The sequence below is a fragment of the Lycium ferocissimum genome, chromosome 8 (genome assembly GCF_029784015.1).
Source record: "Lycium ferocissimum isolate CSIRO_LF1 chromosome 8, AGI_CSIRO_Lferr_CH_V1, whole genome shotgun sequence".
Taxonomy (NCBI): domain Eukaryota; kingdom Viridiplantae; phylum Streptophyta; class Magnoliopsida; order Solanales; family Solanaceae; genus Lycium; species Lycium ferocissimum.
In genome coordinates, this window is record NC_081349.1 from 27,099,967 (window position 1) to 27,120,497 (window position 20,531).

The following is a 20,531-nucleotide window of genomic DNA, read 5'->3' on the forward strand; positions in this document are numbered from 1 at the left end:
TTTACTTTTAATTATCAAGGGTGATTAACGTTAATAATTTGTAGATATTAAATGATAATCTTAGACAAATGAGTATGCGATTTTAGATCAAAAACAAATGGTATCCCCAGAGGATTTGGTGTATCATGTATATGCCCCCTATGAGATCAATTAATTAAAAGACCTTTATTTTTGTTCCCTTTTTAGTTCTTATATATTGATGTTTATAATGACTTGATGGACCAAGGAGGAAGTTGTTGTCGACATATGTGGCCCTACTACTTAGCCATTCACACAGATGAATTCTTTCTGTTACCATTATATAATAGGATCAAATTTGAATGGATTGGGTGTATTATAACGGTGGTTTATAATACAATAAAAAGGAGGGTTGGTTATTGACAATAGGTTGATAATCAACCAAGAAGGTGGTTGAGTATTGTCGATAGGCTAATAATCAACTACGAAGGAGGTCGATAAATGACCAATAAAGATGGCTGATTATAGACAATAGGTTGATAATCATCCAAAGGAGGTTGATCCACCTGTCGATTTTATTCAAAACAATAACAAAAGAAAATTAGATATTTAATATTTTTTTTGCTCTTTAATGTAATAGAAGAGTCATCCACCTAAAAAGTTATCCCTTCATTGGGATCCTTTTTTTCCCAATGAAGACTTAAAAAGAGGTCATTAAACCGGATCACCCTCTAGTATCTTGGATAAAACGGAAAACAAACAAATCAGAGACTCCATAAATTAAGTTGTGATAGATCTGCAGACTCAATATTTGTTTTAAACATGAAATTGATGCACTTGATAAAAAGACATGGTTATGCCTTCATGAAATAACTGAGTTAACAACTTGACAACAAAAGCTATATCCAAACTAGCCGTTAGTAGGATGGTGCTCACAACTTATAGGATATTTGATAAATGTTCTTTGTTCACTAGGGTAGTACAAGAATGTAGTTTAGGTTTTGCGTTTAGTTGAGGAATGACAAAAAACTCATACAAATGACTTTGAATACCTTGTTGAATATAAGAAAAAGATCATTTAACCGAAAATAAATATTTGTGTAGCATGAAAAAAGGATAAACTCCATATGATTGATCAAATAAGTACCATACCCAACACATTGAAAAACTAAAAATGAAGTTGCATAGCAATGCTGCCTAATGGAAGATTAATAATTTTGCACTAGTATATATCAAACTACAACATAACAGAGAATAAAATAACCAAAATGTTACTGACAACTTGCAACTGATAAAAAGGATCAATAGCACATATAAAGCTCACCAAGATAAATAATTTCTGCTTAGCACAAAAATATTTGCAGGCAACATAATCCTATACTACCAGCAAGAGATGAGAATGAAACAAGAGGATTAGTAGCTTATTTATTATAACATGTGAAATTGAATGGACAAATACTTGCTTCTTGCAGCACACGAAGTAGTAGAAGGAATAAGAGCTTATAAACAAAAGGATTGACATGAACTACTGTTGGTCCTGGTTAGATTCAAATGAATTCTAACACCTCCAAGCCTCCCTGTCTTAACACTGCAAGATGGATAACGAGGTGATAAAGAATAGTTGAGCAAGGAAACATGCCAACCCATTTGCTTGATCTCTTACTTCATATCGATATCCAAATATAAGAAAACATGTCCATAAAGCCAAGTAGAGAAATGACTCAAAGTTACGGAGTAAAGAAAAATAAAAATAAAGAGCAAACCGTCCTTAAACAGAAATGATCAAACTCCGATCACACAAACACAGGATAACTGCAACAAGTGAGCTCGTCACCCCAAATAAATCAAATTTGAAGGATAAGGTAACAGACAGGTTTCACAACCCACAAACAAATAAAACCCCTGAAAATATGTCTGGATAGCACCTCGAATGCATCATTAGTTATAGATCAATTAGTTCAAGCATTTTTTTTTTTTTGGGGATATAACTACTGGAAATTGTTTCTTTAACATCATTAAAGCACACAGTCTGACCAGAATATAAATGTTTGTGGAGCATCACAACTTCAGTAGAAATTTAAAGCTGTGACGTTGTTTGAATAGTACTACTATAGGATCACACGGTGTCACCACTATTGACCTGCTTTATTCCCACAATATGGATGACATCAAGCAAGAAATTTTAATATGTACTGAAAAATAATGTCATCTTTAGCATTACTAAGTGTACTTCAAAATAATTATGTTAAAGCCAGAGGCCTTGGGTTTGACCCCTAAATGGAGTCATCTTTGATAGGAGACACTTTATCCCCAAGGTGGGACTTCCGGCACGAATCCGGATTAGTCGACCCCTTTTTGGGTACCGGACACCGGGTGAGATACCAAAAGAAAAAAATTATTATGTAACCAATAGCTACACCAAAACCCAATACCAATTACTGAACGTATGCACATACCCAAGAAAACTAACTCATACAAAAGAGTACAGAAAAATAAGATAAAGCCTTTGCTTCATAAGTTAACATCTTCCAACGGAGAAAAAGAGGAGAAACACATATTAAGCTTATCAAGATCCAAAAAGATGGAGTGAACCTTTCTCCTGGTTGTGCATAAAGGCTTGATCAGCCGTTAGGCAGTATTTATAGTTTTCAAGTCTTCAGTAAGAACTTTATTAATGAAATCATACCGAAATTTTCCTGGTAGAGGATAGATCAAATGTCCATTGCTCTGTCACAAAAGTTGCATACTTGTATCAAGTTGATCATAAACAATTTCAGTAGACTAAGTAATAATCAGAAAGGAATTAGCAAAGATATACTGCAGAATCCTTCAATTACCACGAAAAGCCATACATTTAAGTGATCAAACATAAAGGTGACGGACAGGTTTCACAACCCGAAAACAAATAAAACTCCTAAAAATATCTGAATAGCAACTCGAGTGCATCATTAGTTCAAGGCACATATTAATATTTTTTGGATATAACTACTAGAATCATTACTTTAGAATCAGCATAACACATGGTCAAACTAGAATATAAAAGTTTGTGGAGCATCGCAACTTCAGCAGAAGTAATACTCTATACCTGCTCAGATTGCTTTGGGTAGTACTTCTCCATCGGCTTACCCAGGTCGAGGGCAATTTCTTCTTCAGCGCCATCACCTCTTCCCAGAGTTTGCGTTTTCTTTCTTCATGAACTCTTATTACACTTCCCTTCTCTTCCATAAATGCTTTCATTTCTTTAACCTGGAGTTTGATAAATTTCTCAACTTTCTCTACCCTGACTCAATAATCCTCAACAGTTGAGGAAGCATTTGCAAAATATTGTTTGAACATCTCATGATGTTCTTTCTGCTCAAATTTGTCCTCCTCAGCAATCCAGGCATCGTAAATCATTTTGAACTGATTCTTGAAAAATTGCTCCTGATACTCCATCTCTTCTTTGTTATGTTCATAGTGCATCTTCATTTTAAGCCTAATGATTTTGTTCTCTTCCATTGTTTGATGGTGCTTTTCATTCATGACACTAAGAGTTTCTTCAAGAGCTTTAGCTTTCATTTGGGTCTTAGCGGCTTGGTTCTTGAACCGTACGAGCAATTAATTATCCTACGACATCTGCCTTGTTGGTTTTTGAACAATTTCATCATACGACTTCATCTCGAACTTCATCCTTGATTTCCCATGTAAATGCTGGTTGAAGTTGTCCATGTATCTTTTCTCTGCCATCTAACTATAAAGCTTATGTATCCTCCCCGGATAAAAGTGAACTGGACTACCTTCCCACGCATCTCTATCTCTTCCTGTTTTAGAAAACTGCTCACTGAAATGCAGAGCCTCCATGCATCCCATGGCAGTGGCCTCAAAAACCAATACCCTGATGCCACGATGGCCTCGTGGACCATATGAATGTCGAACATTCTTGACAACAGAAAAGAGCTGAAATAGTCGCGCAGCTCTTGATTTCCCATTTCAATCCACTTTTCATTATCATCTTTCTCAAAAGCCATGTTCATGATAATCACCATTGGTGGCCACACTATTTCCTTTTCTTTGGATTCGATGCCATCCCAACTTCCGTACACCTCACTTGGAGGTACAACAGAAGTTCCCCTCTGATGCAACTCCTCCTCCAAAAGTTTAGCGAGCTCTCCGTGTAATTTAATCCTTGATCCAACTTTCGTTATTGTGTGGGCCTATTTATGTATTATGCCTTAATTTTATATTTAAACGTAATATTGAGTCTGCAAATTCATCACAGTCTTTGCATTGTTTCATTTTACTTTTTCTAGTAATCCTATCGATTTGCAAATTAGATATTGTTCATGATGATTCATTTGTAAGTGAACCAAAGTGAGACTGAATGGGTATACATTATGAGTATTTGCTTTATGGATCGTTCTTGCTCATCTCCTTACTTTACAACAGTGTATAAATTTTCTTATTTCAGTTACCATTGTTTAAGATTGAAGCTGAATCAAAGTTGTTCTTATCCCTGTTGTATTCATGACACTATAATCACTAATGTCTCTTGAAGTAAATCAATTAGGAAGATGTGAACTAATACATCTGGTAAAACTCTGAAGAAAAGATAATGGAGTTCACATATATTTATGCTAAATAGGAAAGTGAATATATGAAAATACAATATTTCTTAACAATATGGTTGTTCAACAAAAATATAAATTTTAATTAGGTGAAAATAGGTTACTTTTATAGGAGTTAAAAAAGTGAGAAAATTAAGAGGAATTTTAAAAGTTTACATCATTTGTGCGTCATGAAAGGAAAAGAACAATTAAAAGACTAACGTTTTATGGGAATCCTTTCTACTCTATTATACATATTATTTTCCTTTTTTGCCTCTGATCTGTATATTACCGTTATGAAAATGTAGCGTAGACTAAACGCTAGCTTTAGATTTACAAATCTTATTAAACCTTCCTTTTTTAATTCTACATAATTAATCCATTACAAAAGCGAAAGGTGGATCAAGGATTAAATTACACAGAGAGCTCACTCAACTTTTGGAGGAGGAGCTGCATCAGAGGGGAACTTCTGTTGTACCTCCAGGTGAGGTTTACAGAAGTTGGGATGGCATCGAATCCAAAGATAAGAAAATAGTGTGGCCACCAATGGTGATTATCTTGAACATGGCTTTTGAGAAAGATGATAATGACAAGTGGATTGGAATGTGAAATCAGGAGCTGCGCGACTAGTTAAGCTCTTCTGCTGCTATCAAGAATGTTTGACATTCATATGGTCCAGGAGGCCATCGTGGCATCAGTGTATTGGCGTTTGAGGCCATTGCCGTGGATTACATGGAGGCTCTACATCTCAGTGAGCAGTTTTCTAAAGAAGGAGAAGATGGAGACGCGTGGAAATGTAATCCAGTTTGCTTTTATCCTGGGGGGATACGTAAGCTTTATGGTTACATGGCAGATAAAAGAGACATGGACAACTTCAACCGGCATTCACATGGGAAATCAAGGTTGAAGTTAGAGATGAAACCGCATAATGAAATTGTTCGAAATCCAACAAGCCAAATGCCGGAGGATAATGAACTGCTTGTATGGCTCAAGAACCAAGCCGCTAAGAACCAAAAGAAAGCTAAAGCTCTTGAAGAAACTCTTAGTCTGGTGAATGAAAAGCACCGTCAGACAGTGGAAGAGAACAAGATCATCAGACTGAAAACGAAGATGCACTATGAACAGAACAAAGAAGAAATAGAGTATCAAGAGCAATTTTTCAAGAACCAGTTCAAAATGATTTATGATGATAAGATTGAAGAGGAGGACAAATTTGAGCAGTTACAATAGGAACAACGTGAGATGTTCAAACAATTTTTTGCAAATGCTTCCTCAACTGTTGAGGATTATCGAGTCAGGGTAGAGAAAGTTGAGAAATTTATTAAACTCCCGGTTAAAGAAATGAAAGCATTTGTGGAAGAGAAGGAAATTTTGATAAGAGCTCATAAAGAGAGAAAACGCAAACCTTGGGAAGAGGCGATGGGACTGGAGAAGAAATTTGACCTCGACCTGGCTAAGCTGGTGGAGAAGTACTCCCCAAAGCAATCTGAGCAGGTAAGAGTACTACTTCTGTTGAAGTTGCGATGCTCCACAAACTTTTATATTCTAGTTTGAACATGTGTTATGCTGATGCTAAAGAAACGATTCTAGTAGCTATATCCAAAAAATATTAATATAGCCTTGAACTAATGATGCACTCGAGTTGCTATTTAGACATTTTCAGGAGTTTTATTTGTTTTCGAGTTGTGAAACCTGTCAGTCACCTTTATGTTTGATCACTTAAATGTATGGCTTTTCGTGGTAATTGAAGAATTACAAAGATATCTTTGCTAATTCCTTTCTCGATTATTACTTAGTCTCATCGAAATTGTTTATGATCAACTTGATACAAGTATGCTACCTTTGTGAGAGAGCAATGGACATTTGATCTATCCTCTACCAGTAATGCTTCAGTATGATTTCATTAAAAAAAGTACTTACTGAAGACTTGAAAACTATAAATACTGCCTAACAGCTAAAGACTTTATGCACAACCAAGAGAAAGGCTCACTCCATACTTAAAAAATGAGGCCAAGTTTGAGGGCCTATTTATGTAGTATGCCTTCCTCGATCTGTTCAATGACCATCTTCGCAAGTTTAGGACAATGGACAAGGATGGCTTTTATTAAGTACATTCCAGTCCTTGTCCCCTTGAATTTCCTTAACTTCACTGTTCAAATCATATTTAGAGCTTCACTCACTTCGTTTTCTGACATTGACAAGCAATTAAACAGTTCCGTTGTCAACCTAACAGAAAGAATCATAGTGTACCAAGTCAGTCACCCTCCACTTCTGAAGATATATATATATATATATCGAAGTCAAAAAATTTGTTAACTGTATTCCAAAAAATTTGTTAACAATCCAAACGCTCGTTGTTGTGTCAAGATTTTGGCGTGCACCACCTCAAATAGAAGTTGTCTCATTTTATGCTTAGTGGATTAGCCACAAATATCTCTGGCTGGTTTCAAGCACAAGTTTCAAAAGTCTTTTTTTTTTCTCTTGATGTTCATGTCCAATCAGTCAATGTCATGTAAATTGGGATGGAGGGAGTATAACTTCTTTTGTACAACAACAACAACAACAACAACATACCTAGTGAAATCCCCCAATATGGGACTGAGAGGATAGAGTGTATGCAGACCTAATCCTGGTGGGGTATTACTTCTTTTATAATTAAAAACTAGTAATTGTACTGCGCGATGCACGGTACAATTCTCTGTTAATTTTCAATTGTCAAACTCGTTTTCCATATGATTTTATTAAAGTTTAAAGCATTGTAATTTAAAATCAACAAATGAAAATTAATATGTTATACTATTTGGTGATAATGTATAATTTATGTTTAGAAATTAAATTAGACAAAAAAGGTTTTTGTCATTTATTCATGAAAATAGATAGTCCGGAGTTTTCTTCAAAATTTAGATACTTTCAAAATAAAATCATACCTTATACTAAGCAACCAACCTATTTACTTAGAAAATTTTAATGATTACCTTTCACCTTTATTTATAAGGATTCAATTTCCCACTTTGTGATTCGCTCTTCCATTTTTTCTTCAAATTTAACCTACTTATTTGGGAGCCTTAATTTGCCACTTTCTAGGATAGGTAGGATCTTTCTCGTCCTAACTCACTTTTGGAAACTTTGTGACCAAAATCTCCCACTTAAGCAATCAATTAATGATTTCTAGAATATAGGATCATATGTACATGTTTCATAATTTTAAAGCAAAAAATTAAGAATTAAAAGAATCTCATAAAGAAAAAGTCATGAAGAATTATTGCTAATACTTACTCATATTATCCTAGGGTCATTGTAGCAAAGTCCAAACCCTTTGTTTCAGGATGATAATACTGATATGCTCTCTGGAGAACATAAGCATCTCTCCAAATGTTATGATGACTGTGACAAGAATCTCATATTAGTAAATTAGTAAATGACATGAAATTAGAAAAATTTGAAGGCACTTGCATGCATACTCATGTTTTAATGTGCAAAAACCAATCTAGGAATATCAATCAAGAAGCTACAGATATGCAGCAAAATGTACTTACTAAAACCATGTAGGAACAGGAATATAAATCTGTCAATCAGGACAAAAGCACTTTTGGAAGTCTGCAAGAATTCTGCAATGCATTTACTATCTTTTATCAACTCCTGCAATTACGATAAAGTGGGGATCAAGTTGTAACCATCTAAAAAATTGTAAGTTGTAACTACAATTTTTAATTTTTATTTTAATCTCGTTTTTTCTGGATTGGCAGTTTTTATTTTTTATGTTTTTTTTTTAATTTTATATTTAAAATTTAAAATTTTGTGGTGATGACACTTGGCATCACCATATTGTTTTGCCTCTCCTATTCTATATAGAAGATAGATAGATTTTTGGGGATGTATTCCTTGATACATGATAGTGACTAGCTGATCATTTGTTGGCCGCAGCAATTAAATTCTCCTTTTGATTTAATGGCTTTGGAGTAGGCTGCATGTGAAGCACTCAGTTTAGAGACCGTTGTGCATTGTGGTTAGACGAGAGTAAGATCTGAAAGCTAATTTACATTGTGCATAAAATGATTAATAAAATACTTAGTTTAGTTTAATGACATGTATCTCTTACTCCTTATAAAAAAAAAAAGTATTTCTTACTTTATTTGATAAAAGTAAAGTAAAATATACGACTTTGAAAAACATAATACACATGTGAATAATAAGTGGAACAAAATATTCATCATGCCACGAAAAACAGAATACCTCCAGCAGAAAAATGAGATTAAGGAAACAAAATATTAAAAACCATAGTGAATAATAATAAAGGAAAAATTCATATCACTGCTGCAGACATAAAATTCTTAAGAAAAGAATCCAAGTTTGCCACAGGCATATGACCAAGGTGAGGATTAACACAGAGCAACTCTTTGAAATAAGCAACCACATAATAATTCATGTCGAATTCTCATTGCATAAATTAGCAAAAACATGCATTAAATGTAAAATTCCTTACCATTGTAAAAAGAAATTCATAAAGAGACAAACTAGTCACCTTAACAAGTATAAACAACTTCTACTTCAGGGGATGCGCGCCGAAACGAGTTTAGCACATCGGAGATTTTGAGTTTGTCAGCGTCATCAACTTCTAGATATGGCTCGACTAGCATTCTCACCAGCATAGGAGACTTGGCTAATAGAAGCTTGATAAGCTGCATCTCAGGCTTTGAGCCTATAATACTTGTTAGCTGAACTTCCCGGAGGTTATTAAATGTCGCATCTGAGAAAGCTTCCACTTCAAGACATTCTAGTGCTGGAATATCATCATTTAAATCATCCACCTAAGGAAGATTCCCAAAGCCCCAACTCTCAACTTACTTGAGGATAAAAAGTATGAAAATAAGAAAAGAAAAAGGAAAGAGTCAAATGATGGAGAACCTGGATTTCCAAATACCGTAAAAATGGGAAGCTTCTTATCAAGCAAAGAGCACATGAGACCACATCCAATTCATCCAGATAAAAATCAGCTAGGCAAAGACATTTGATGCAGTTAAGATCAAACGGTAGCCTTATCGGAAGATCCCCTCCTGCAGCCAAGTACTAGCAAGAAAATACAAATGACTCAATGCCCAAAATAGATCACATCTACTATGAAAATTTGCATAAAAAGTAGGGAAAAGGCATAAAAACCTCCCTGAACTTCTTCAGTATTTGCTGTTACACACTTATTCTTTGCGGGGGTCACTGAACGATATTAAAGTGAAATATATACCCCTTAAAATTAGTTACACCCAAATCTGCTAAAGTGGTGATGTACACGCACTAACCAGGTGTTGGCACATGTATATTCATTATTTTTTATTGTTTTGTTATTCTTTTCCTTTTTCCTTTTCTTTTTCATTCTTTTCTTCAAGCTCTCTACTTCCGCCTGCAGAGTAGATCTGCCATGGCTTCTTCCGCCTTAGCTCTCCCTTATTTCTTATTTTTGATTATTAAATTTGTTATCTTTTTTCATTCCTTTTTTCTAAAATTAAATTAGCAGAAAACTTCTTGAAGGCTATGTTATATGGGGTAATAGAAACTTAGAAATTATAATTTTTTTCCTCAATAATTTTAAACAGTAGCATTTTATGGAGTCAAAGAGCTATGTTATATGGAGAAATATTTTGTATATATTTGTTAAAAAAAGTGTACGATATATATTATTTTAACATTGACCTCTTCTTGTTATGAGGTGTATTATGAATTTAAGGAAGAGTAAAGAGCATCTCTTTCTTGGACAGTAAAGAGATTTATTCATGTGAGTAAACAGTAATTGGAGACTGTAACACAATACAAAGCGAGAAGAAAGCACAATTAATGGAGCAAAAGAAACTGGAAAGGCAAAAAAAATAAAGATAGCATTCTGGTTTGATTTTGAAGGACAAGAAAGGTGATGAGAGAGAAATCAAAAAAAAGAAAAAAGAAGAAGGAAAAGACCAATTAGAAAAATAGGAAAACACATATTCTTTGGCTTCTCACTCTCCCACAAAGAGTGAAATACACTCTCTTCGCCACATCAGCGCTTGAGGACGTATATATTCTACTTCAACATAGTTCAGAGGGGTCATAGGACCCTTGCAAAGAATAAGTGTGTGAGCAAATACGGGACAAGTTCAGGGTTTTTTTTTTATGTCTTTTCCCTAAAAAGTAAGTGTTGAGAGGAGATTTACCATCAAAATACCGTGATTCAACCTGAGATGCTCGAGAGCAGGAAAAGACTCAAAAAACTTGGCAATATCACATATTCGTGGCCCCTCATAACATTCCATATCCGCAAGTGAAAGTTCTGTCACAAGAGGGATATACTTTAAATAGATGGAACTTATTTCACCTGCGAATTTGAAGCATCTCAGCCTGGGAGCATTAATTTCAACGACGCCACTTAAATCTGAGATGTCCAGCACCAACTGCTCGAGTAACACACAATGAGAGATTAAACTTTCAAGAAATTTGGATGTAATTGTGGCGCGACGTAATTCCAGGCTAATTAACTGATCGAATCCTTTGAAGGCCGGTGGAGGAATTATTGAACAGTATTGGAGAGTCAGACGCCTCAATTGAAAACATGTGAAAAGTGAAGTAGGTAATTTGTAAGGGTCACCCCTGCTAGAAAGTTTAAGAACAAGATGTTGAATGCCATTTCTAGAGAGAAAATATATCAAGTTGTCAATGGTAGGACAAGGCATCAAATTAGAACTAAAGGAGAGGTCAAACTTAGTAATTGGTCCGGTATGTAGGGTCAAAAGGTGGTAGATAATGTTAGTAAATTTGAACATAGGGGGTATTGAGTCCTTCGTTGATATCAAATTTGTTAAATCAAGCGTCAATTCTGGAAGTCTGCACCAATTATACCTCCATTTTTTTGATAAGATGCTTGTCTGCATAGCATCTCGTAAAGGCAAACGCATAAGGATATCATCTATTACGTTCTCGGGAAGGCTACAAAGTATATCTAGAGGTGCAGTTTGACAATCACGCTTTTCACCCCTAGTAGACATTGAGAAACAATAAATCTCCAAGAAAAATCTGCAGAAAGTAAACAAGAATATGAAGCAAGGAATGTCCAAATTAATTAGGACAGAAAAGTAACCTCAACATGCTACAACTGAAAGAAGGAAAAGAAAAGACTGCTAGCAATAACACAGTACACACATACAATCTCCTAGATTATTAAGATTTATTATTCAAAAGGGAAAAGAAAAACAACAAATTTATTTCGTTTGCTCATACTAAGCTTTAGAAACTCAAAAAAAGGGCAGTCCGGTGCACTAAGCTCCCGCTCTGCGCGGGGTCCAGGGAAGGGCTGGACCATAAGAGTCTATTGTACGCAGGCTTACCTTGCATTTCAGCAAGAGACTGTTTCCATGGCTTCCACGGCTCGAACCCCTGATCTCCTGGTCACATGGCACCAAATTTACCAGTTACGCCAATGCTCTCCTTCAAGCTTTAGAAACTCACGTTTACAGAAAACAAGATCGAAAGAAAAAATAATAATAGGGAAATACTAGTTGCACAAGGTACCTGCTATCTCCCGCCAATACAGGTATCGGGTAATTCTGTTCACAAAGATAAAAAAGAACACCCCATGTTTTAGCCTCCGCTAGAATTTGAACCTGAGGATATTCGGCCCATAGTTCAAACACAAGATCAGCTTAGTAGCTTTATTACTCAAAACTCTCATTTTCCATTCAATAACTGAAAATAGATACCTAAAAAGGAGAGGGGGGGAGCCCAAGTATCTTTGGGACAGAGGCAGTAACTAGGACGAAGTTGTACAAAAAACTTGGCTTAATTAATTTTTTCTTTATTGAACAGCATTTCTATAAGTTTTCCCATAAGAAATTTATTGACAATTAACAACAAAAACTTACTAATATATTATCATGTCCTTTCAAACACAAAAGTCACACAAACAACAAACTAGGAAGATAAAAACTCAAAGAAATTTACAAATTTTCTCAGAGAAATATTATTGGAAGACATAAGAAAATGGTTTAACATAATAAAAGAAAGAAATTATGTAGAGAGAGAGGGAACCATAAATTTGACTTAGAAAGACAATGTGAGGAAACTCATTGCATAAAAGTGACGGAGAAAGAGATATTAAATGGAAGGATTTTAGGTTAAATGGGTCTTAAATATTTCTTAACCATCCAATTATATTATAGATGTCTTTAACATATATATTCAAACACATAGTTTTAAGTCAAAATATAACACAAACAACAAACTAGGAAGATTTAAAAAAAATATATATATATTTTTAGAAATTTTTATTTTTTAAAATCATTTTTTTTAAAAATATTTTTTTATTTTTTAAAAAATATATTTTTTAATTTTTTTTTTTTTTTTTTAAAAATTAATTTTTTTTTTTTTTGCTCAAAACATATGAAAATGGTGTTAACATAATAAAAAGTTTGCTCAAAAATGAAAATGTATGAAATGTGTATATGTAGAGAGAGAGAAAAGATAGAAATTTGTATCATGTCTTAAAATTTGATTTTTAGTATAAAGTTCATGTTGAGTAAAATTAATACAACTGCATAAAATATAACTTTGAGAGAACATTCAAGAGAGAATAATTGCTCAAATTTTTTGTATGAAATGTGAATTAAGGTAAAAAGGTTATAATAATTAGGGTTTGTTATAATTGTAAACATTATTAAAATTTATGCATGAGAATGGTATGAAATGCGTATATCTTTCTGCCTAATTGTTTCTCATTCCTTCCACAACAATTTTCATAAAATGCTTAAAGTTTTGCTCAAATTTTGTTTATTAAAAATTTTGTCACACATACACCATACAATCCATATTAAATGGAAGGATTTTTTAGGCAAAAAAAAATAAAAAAAATTAATATTTAAAAAAATATATAAAAATTATTTTTTAAATATTTTTTTATAAAATATATATATATTTTGGAAAAAAAAACATGAAAATTCTTGTAATATATCGTTATGTTTTGTAAATAAGGAAAACTATCGTTACGTTTCGTAAATATTTCTCCTTAACATGTATATATACGTAGTTTTCCCATAAAAGATCACGTATGCCCCCTCAAACCAAAAAAATTACTCGCCCATACCTCCATTGCTTTTGTACCCCCAAGAAAAAGTTAAAAGTATTTACCCGAGATGCCCCCAGTTATGATACCAACATGTTATATAAATATATTGAGATGGTATCATGCAATATGCTCCAGTCCTTCTCTTAGTCCTCGATGATACCATCATGGCATATCAATATACTGAGATGATATCACAGAAGATGCTTCAGTCCTTTTGTTAGTTCTCTATGATACCATCATGGTATATAAATATACTGAGACAGTATAATGAATGATCATGTTCATTTATTTAAAATGACGCACTTTTCTGGAAAAAAAAAAGCACCTCTATGATACTATCGTCTTATATACATATATTATGATGGTATCATGGAGGACTGCTTCAATCCTTCAATGAGACACTCCTCAGGACCATGGTGCCATCATGGTATATAAATATACTGAGACGGTATCATAGACTACTTCACTCGTTCTCTCTGTCCTCCATGATATATAAATATACTGCAACGATATCATGGGGGAAGGGGTTTGGGCGAGGGGGGCACGGGGGTAAATAGTTTTGGGCCAGGGAATACAACGAATAATTAGTTTAGAAGGGGCATTGGGGCGGGTAATTATTTTGTTTTTGGGGGTTATTTCAGTTTGTTTTCCTAAAAATCAATGGGGGAATGAGATAGAAAAGAGTACATGACTTTTTTAATATACAACGTAATTTTTATGTTATTTTTTTTATCTCACTCGCCATTCGCTTTGGCCCTGATTAATTTGCTTTCGCGCGGGAAATCGCTATTCACTTAATTATTGAGATACCAAAAACAATACTAAAAGTCGAGCTCGTCCCACGGGGCTTTGTCTAATGCGAGCTATCTCTCATGTGTGGTTTGGGGAGCTATTACACAGGAACGGTGTTTATCCTATGCACACCCAAAGAGTAGCGGCTGCCGGTTCCCTTGCCATTAAAAAAAATAAAATAAAAGTCTTTCTAAATAAAGAATGAAAGGCAGGTTTAAAAGAGATCTTAGAGAGTTTATCTCATTTATATTGTATTTTAATTTTCTTATTAAGTTATTTTTTCGTCATCGTATCATTATTTAATTGTTGCGAGGATGTAATTAAAGTCTAAATTGTGCGCTTTTCACTTTTGATGCGGTGCTTGTCTTGATTCTCCAAAAATATGCTACTTTTGGAAATTCCTACATGCATCCGTTGACATTTTTAAATAGTCTGAGCAACATAGATTAAAGTAGCTTATATGCATGAATGGATTTTTCTTTCTTTATGAAAATGAATTTTTTCAATTATATTTCATTATTATAGGGTTAATAGCACTTTTGGTCTCTTAGTTATTGATAAATTATGATTTAAGTAAATACATTTAACATTCAATTATTTGAAATGTGCACTTTTGATTTCTTTCCTCGTGAATATTCACAAATTTTCTAAAATATTAACCACTTCACCATTTATTACTCATGTCTTATGTACTTATGTTAAATTTGTGTTGTTACTCCATATTTGAGGGTAACGTACTTCTAACAATAATCTAAATATAACATATTTCCTGCAGAAAAAAAAAATAAAATAAAAAATACACATTTTAATTAATTAAAGATTAAATATGTTGAGTCTCATATCACAGGGACTAAAATTCGAACTTAGCCATAAATGAGGGACCAAAAGTCCTAAATATTAGCTAACAAGTTTATATAATTTAGAGTTATTATGCTCAAAGGCCAAAATTTTAGAATCATATAACTCTTAGCAACAGTGCACTGCTCTGCCGCTCCCTTGCTTCTCTATAACTATTTTGTAAGTTTTTATTTTTATTTTTGTAAGTTTTTTTTTTTACTTATGTATTTTTCTTTCTTCAATATATGTTGTGCATTTTTTTACGTCACCCTATATAACTTAGAGCTCATTTGGTATAAGGGATAAGGATAAATAATCTCAGGATTATTTTGAGATGAGTTTATCCCACGTTTCGTTGGGATAAAATCACAATATAACTAATCTCGGAATTAGTTATCCGGGATTGTAGTGTTATTTTATCCCCGTGGGAGGGTGGAATAACTAATCCGGGATAACTAATCCAGGATAAGTTATCCTAGAATAACTTGTTTCCAACCAAACGACCCCTTACAGTTAAATTTTTCTAGATAAGCTATAAATTTCTTTGGGTTTTTGCTTCTGTTGTTATTTTTGTTTTTGTTTTGTTTGGTGATTTTAATTTTGATGAGAATAATTGACTTTGGAATTGAAAGATTTTTTTTTTTTTTTTTTTTACTCAGAACTCATATATTTCTTAGGACCCGTTTGGATATGGATTTTTTCCTTTTTCCAAAACAGCTTTTGGTTATATCGTTGGACATATTTTGTGAGAAAAAAAAAAATTGAAGATGAGTTTCAAGAAGACCAGTTTTCCAAGTGATTTTTTTTTTTTCCATTCACAAAACTTCTATTCTTTTTATTAAAGTTACTTGCATGTCCAAACACTACTGCAACTTCGAAAACCCTTTTTCAACTTTTATTTTCTTTCTAATTAGTCTTCCAACCAAAAAATTTAAGTATAAAATTTCTTGTTTCTTTTTTTTTCGAATTTACAAGACGATTTTTGCCAGACTTGTAATGAATATCAAAGTGAAATTCCCAATTAAATAGTTTTTAATATAGAAATTTTCTGTTCAATATTGCTTAAGGAGTACTTGCTTTTATATTACTTCACAGGATCATACGGCGGTTTATTCATATTGGATAGTTTTACGAGGAATAAATAGAATTTTTTGATGTTACCTAAAGTATAGGAGTACTGTCATAAGTATTTGCCACTTAGGGCATGTTCGAATGTATATAAAAAGGAATTATTTTTTTAGACTTCTTACTATTAGATACAACAACAACGGACAGGTGTAAATCCACAGTGGATGCAGGAGGAGATATGATGTACGCAGCCCTTACCTCGACCTTTTTGGGGATTGAGAGGCTGTTTCTGATAGACCCTCGGCTCCAAAGAAATGTAACCGAAGCTGGAATGTAGGAAAGGAAAAGAGACAACAAAACAACAAATGCGCAAAACAAATGTAGTAACATATATCAATATACAGTAGCGAAAAGAAACCACGCAACTATCTAAAACATACGATTACAATCACGACAACACTCTGGTACCTACTAACCCCCTACCTTAATCCTCGACCTCCCTACCAAGGTCATGTCCTCAATCAACTAGAGTTGTGCCATGTCCTGTCTAATCACCTCCCCCAGTTCTTCTTCGGCCTACCTCTACCTCTCCTAACTCCTACTATAGCCAACCTCTCACACCTCCTCATTGGCGCATCCTCGTCCCTCCTCTTCACATGTCCGAACCATCTCAGCCTCGCTTCTTTCATAAAAAGTACCTAAAGATTCATAGTGAACTTCGATGGGAGTTTCTCTTGAAGCAATAACGCGTTGATCTAGTCGCCACTGCAGCCACAAAGGACTATCTAAATTGATTCGTTTCTGCCAATAAGACCCAATTGTTTGGTACGATGGAAACTATTTCTGAAACTGTTTTTCAATTTTTCCATATTTGGTTGGTCAAAATGTACCTAAAAATGTTTCAGGAAAATGACTTCCTCGGTAGAAGTAGACAAAATTGTAATATAATCAATATTTTGGTACTTGCCAAACAACATAAAATAAGTAAGAAAACAACTTGTTTCCAGAAAATAGTTTCTCTCGCACCAAACACACCCTTGGTGTCATGCTTTCCTTTTGCCCTTTTTTATGTTGCTTTTTTTTCCCCCCTATTTGAGACATAATAGTCTCTTTATGTCTTAGAGAATGCATGAAACTTTTTGTTGATCATGCTGTTTTATTTGGTATCTATTGTATTTTTATTCCCTGTTTTTCTTTTGTATTTCTTTCATATGTGAAAAAATAGAGCTGATTACGTTGGTGTATTTTGTTCTCATTCATAGGAAGATATGTCTCCAAAACGTGTCAAAATAAATGAATCAGACTCAAGCGAGAAATCAATTGCTGGTGAAGATATAATCAGTGACTTGCCAAGGAATGTAATAGATTGCATTTTAGGGAAAATGCCTATACGTGAAGCTGTAAGAACGAGTGTTCTGTCAAAGAAGTGGACGTTGTACTACTCAACCATTCCCGAGTTGGTTTTTGATGACCAATTCTGCAAAGAACTTCTAAACTTTGCCGCTGCCCAGAAGAAAATTTGTATATTACATGAACTTGAGCGCGAGCTCAAGTACCAATTGGACGAAATTGTCACCAGGTTTCTTATGTTTCATCCTGGTCGAATAGAGAAATTTAAAGTATGTGTTCCTAATTTCAAATCAACAAGGGTTCCTAATATTAACAAATGGATTCGAAAATTATCTCAGAAAAATATCAAGAAATTAGCCTTAGGATACAAGAAGCAAACTGTGGGTCATAAGTTACCTCCGTATTTCTTTTCTTGTCTGGACTTGACATATTTGAAGCTTCGTAATTTTCATTTTTCGCCTCCACAACCAGAGTTTAAAGGCTTCCTATATCTTGACCAATTAGAGCTTTTTGGTGTTCATTTTGTAAACGACTGTTTTGAAAGTTTTCTCTCCAGCTGTCCTGTTCTTCAAAGGCTAGTGTTGCACGGGTGTTCTGGTGTTCATTATTTTAATATAAGTGGTTCTAAACTCCAGCGGTTGTTCATCAAGGTCGATGATGATTTCAAATCAATCTCCTTAGAAAACGCTCCTAACTTGACTGACGTTTCTGTTACGCTGGACAAAGTTGTAATAGGCCTGGAAGGCAATCCAAAATTTGGTTTGGTTAACATTGTGGATGGCTTGTCTAGAGTTGAAATGCTTCGTCTAAATGGAAGGTTTCTACAGGTTAGTACCTACTGAACTTACTTATACATTTCTCTATTTTCATTTTATTTAATCTAATGAAAATGTGTTTTCGCATATCATTTTTTTCAGCTCCTGGCTGAACCTCCAGTTCCGCCTATTCTATCGACATCGCTAGACTCTCTAAAGATTATTGAACTCAAAGGTGTAAACTTTATGAACTTTGATGAGATCTCTGCTGTTGTCTGCTTGATTAGAAGTGCTTCGAATTTGCACGAACTTCATATTGAGGTAAGTCGTAACGTTCCATCTAATTTATGGTTTCAAAAAAAAAAAAAAAAAAAAAAAAAAAGGAAATGAGTAAGCACTTGTTAGGTTTCTGTTATGTTTCCATGTAGGCTTCTACGGTCGAGCTAAACCAAGAGCAAGTCTCAGGTTATCTAAAACTCCTAAACTGCACAAAGTTTCCCCTTGGCAAACTTCATCTGGTCAAGTTAACGAATATCTCAAGTTTCGTTCCCGAGTTTGAGTTTATCCGGTTCCTTCTCTTTAGCTCGCCTTCACTTGCGACAATGAGCATCGTGGATGCTCCACAACTTGAACCTATAGAAGCATTGGGAATTGCTCGGAGGTTGCTCCGGTTACGGGTACCATCAGCAGTGAGCATAGATTTTTCTCATAAAGTGTCATAATATTATTTTCAGGGAACTGACATTATTTAGTCAGATCAGATACTATTTGTTCGTGTGGTGACAAATGCAGATGTTATTGTTCTAGTAAATGATTGATTTCAACATTTTGTTCAAATTTAAGGTTGCTGCAAAGAAAAACTGATTGCAGAGAGTTACCAATTCCTTATGGACAGACTTGTTGGTGCTAATTTTGTACGTTGGTTTTTTTGGTAACACTTTCTTCTGGAAAAGAAAGTATTACTCTCTTACATTTACTTAATTTATAGGAGTATATTTCATTGTACAAAGGAGTCCTCCTCCTTATGTTCTTGTTACACTATTGTTGCCTGGTTGTTAATCTAACACTAGGAACAAAATGTATAGTTGCACTAGATTAGCCCTTATTTTTTTGGATTTGGAAGCTACATACATGTTAAGTGTTGCATCAGTCCAACACTCAAATAGGACTTTGCAGTTATTGCTTGGAATTATGTGTTTCGTCTAAATGCTAGGAGCATCTGCAAGTTCTCTATAATAATTCACTTTCCATTTCAATTGATATCTATAATTAATTCTAACATAGGTAACTTATACTCATTGAAACTTTTTTTTACTCATTGAAACTAAGTTTCAATAAAAGAAGGGATAAGACATCAATACCCCCTAAACTATATTCGAAGTTCCAGCGACATACCTTTCTTTTTTGGGGGTCTTATTACCCCTGTAAACTTTTTAAAAACAGAATAGTTATCACCAGGGGGATTTTATGTAGTATTTTTGGGTCACGTGGACACATGGTCTCTCCGTTAAACTAGGTATTTTATATATATATTTTTGAAAATTGATATAATATTAACTGCTGGAATACATGCTACAAGGAGGCTAATTGGTACACTTGGTTGAAGGTTGAGTTATTTACCTAGAGGACTAGGAATCAATTCCCACTTAATACATTTTTTTCCTTCCTTTTTTTTTAGTGGTGAACCCATGTTCTAGAAATCCCAATTCTCCTCTGGTTATCACCTTTTTTTTTCTTTCTTTCTTTTTTTTTTTTTTTTAAAAAAAAAAAAAAAATTCCTATTTTCCCCCCTTTCTTCTTCTCTTTCTTGTGCAAGCCAACCATGGCTGACCCTTTACGTTCATTTTTTTTCTCTTTTCTTGTCTTTTCCTTTATTTTTCTTCTTCATCATGATCATCTATGGAAACATTGATGTAAGCCCATGTGTTTTGAAGCCCCAATTTCGTAAATCTATAAAATATTGTTCTCAATTTTTTCGGCGAGATTCAGAACACATTGCCGGAATTTGAAATTCCAGAGACAAAATCTATTCTCAATCTCATATTTGCCATGGTCGGAAACAATGGATGGAGATTCTCCGGCGTTAACAAGAACTTTTGAAAAAAGATT

The 20,531-nt window shown here is 34.0% G+C and overlaps 2 protein-coding genes, 1 long non-coding RNA gene and 2 pseudogenes across 6 annotated transcripts; 2 read left to right on the forward strand and 3 right to left on the reverse strand.

The window, feature by feature from the left end:
• Positions 1 to 1,032: 1,032 nt before the first annotated feature.
• LOC132066204 (protein SUPPRESSOR OF GENE SILENCING 3-like) lies at positions 1,033 to 4,292 on the reverse strand (annotated as a pseudogene).
• Positions 4,293 to 4,318: 26 nt separating this feature from the next.
• Positions 4,319 to 6,315, forward strand: LOC132066205 (protein SUPPRESSOR OF GENE SILENCING 3-like; annotated as a pseudogene).
• Positions 6,316 to 6,347: 32 nt separating this feature from the next.
• On the reverse strand, positions 6,348 to 8,155 carry LOC132067767 (uncharacterized). The gene is made up of 3 exons (XR_009417227.1): positions 8,078 to 8,155; positions 7,818 to 7,925; positions 6,348 to 6,767 (listed from the first exon to the last, which is right to left on the reverse strand). It is a non-coding gene; the product is annotated as an uncharacterized LOC132067767 (long non-coding RNA).
• Positions 8,148 to 12,236, reverse strand: LOC132067766 (F-box/FBD/LRR-repeat protein At1g13570-like). Of its 4 annotated transcripts, XM_059461083.1 has the most exons (6): positions 12,072 to 12,235; positions 11,888 to 11,944; positions 10,721 to 11,576; positions 9,447 to 9,608; positions 9,064 to 9,349; positions 8,148 to 8,180 (listed from the first exon to the last, which is right to left on the reverse strand). In XM_059461083.1, exons 3-5 carry the CDS (start codon positions 11,546 to 11,548, stop codon positions 9,065 to 9,067), a joined length of 1,275 nt encoding a protein of 424 aa, XP_059317066.1. In that variant the 5' UTR covers positions 11,549 to 11,576; positions 11,888 to 11,944; positions 12,072 to 12,235; the 3' UTR covers positions 8,148 to 8,180; position 9,064. The 4 variants fall into 4 exon arrangements, with proteins under 4 accessions (XP_059317066.1, XP_059317065.1, XP_059317067.1 ...); XM_059461082.1 differs by lacking the exon at positions 8,148 to 8,180 and having other exon boundaries at positions 8,906 to 9,349; positions 12,072 to 12,236; XM_059461084.1 differs by lacking the exon at positions 8,148 to 8,180 and having other exon boundaries at positions 8,906 to 9,349; positions 10,721 to 10,957; positions 12,072 to 12,230.
• A 5,163-nt stretch (positions 12,237 to 17,399) lies between these two features.
• Positions 17,400 to 19,330, forward strand: LOC132066772 (F-box/FBD/LRR-repeat protein At1g13570-like). Its single transcript, XM_059459985.1, has 3 exons — positions 17,400 to 18,494; positions 18,585 to 18,743; positions 18,851 to 19,330. The coding sequence occupies exons 1-3, from the start codon at positions 17,586 to 17,588 to the stop codon at positions 19,142 to 19,144; spliced, it is 1,362 nt and encodes a 453-aa protein (XP_059315968.1). The 5' UTR covers positions 17,400 to 17,585; the 3' UTR covers positions 19,145 to 19,330.
• Positions 19,331 to 20,531: the final 1,201 nt, after the last annotated feature.

Bases quoted from the DNA above. Each gene is read 5' to 3' on its own strand.
- LOC132067766 (XM_059461083.1), bottom strand. From the start codon at position 11,548: ATGTCTACTAGGGGTGAAAAGCGTGATTGTCAAACTGCACCTCTAGAT. The intron at 9,609-10,720 runs GTAAATCTCCTC...TTTTCTTGCTAG, and splicing joins TGAATCACGGTATTTTGATG to TACTTGGCTGCAGGAGGGGA. The intron at 9,350-9,446 runs GTTCTCCATCAT...AATCTTCCTTAG, and splicing joins TACGGTATTTGGAAATCCAG to GTGGATGATTTAAATGATGA.
- LOC132066772 (XM_059459985.1), top strand. From the start codon at position 17,586: ATGTCTCCAAAACGTGTCAAAATAAATGAATCAGACTCAAGCGAGAAA. The intron at 18,495-18,584 runs GTTAGTACCTAC...CATTTTTTTCAG, and splicing joins TAAATGGAAGGTTTCTACAG to CTCCTGGCTGAACCTCCAGT. The intron at 18,744-18,850 runs GTAAGTCGTAAC...GTTTCCATGTAG, and splicing joins TGCACGAACTTCATATTGAG to GCTTCTACGGTCGAGCTAAA.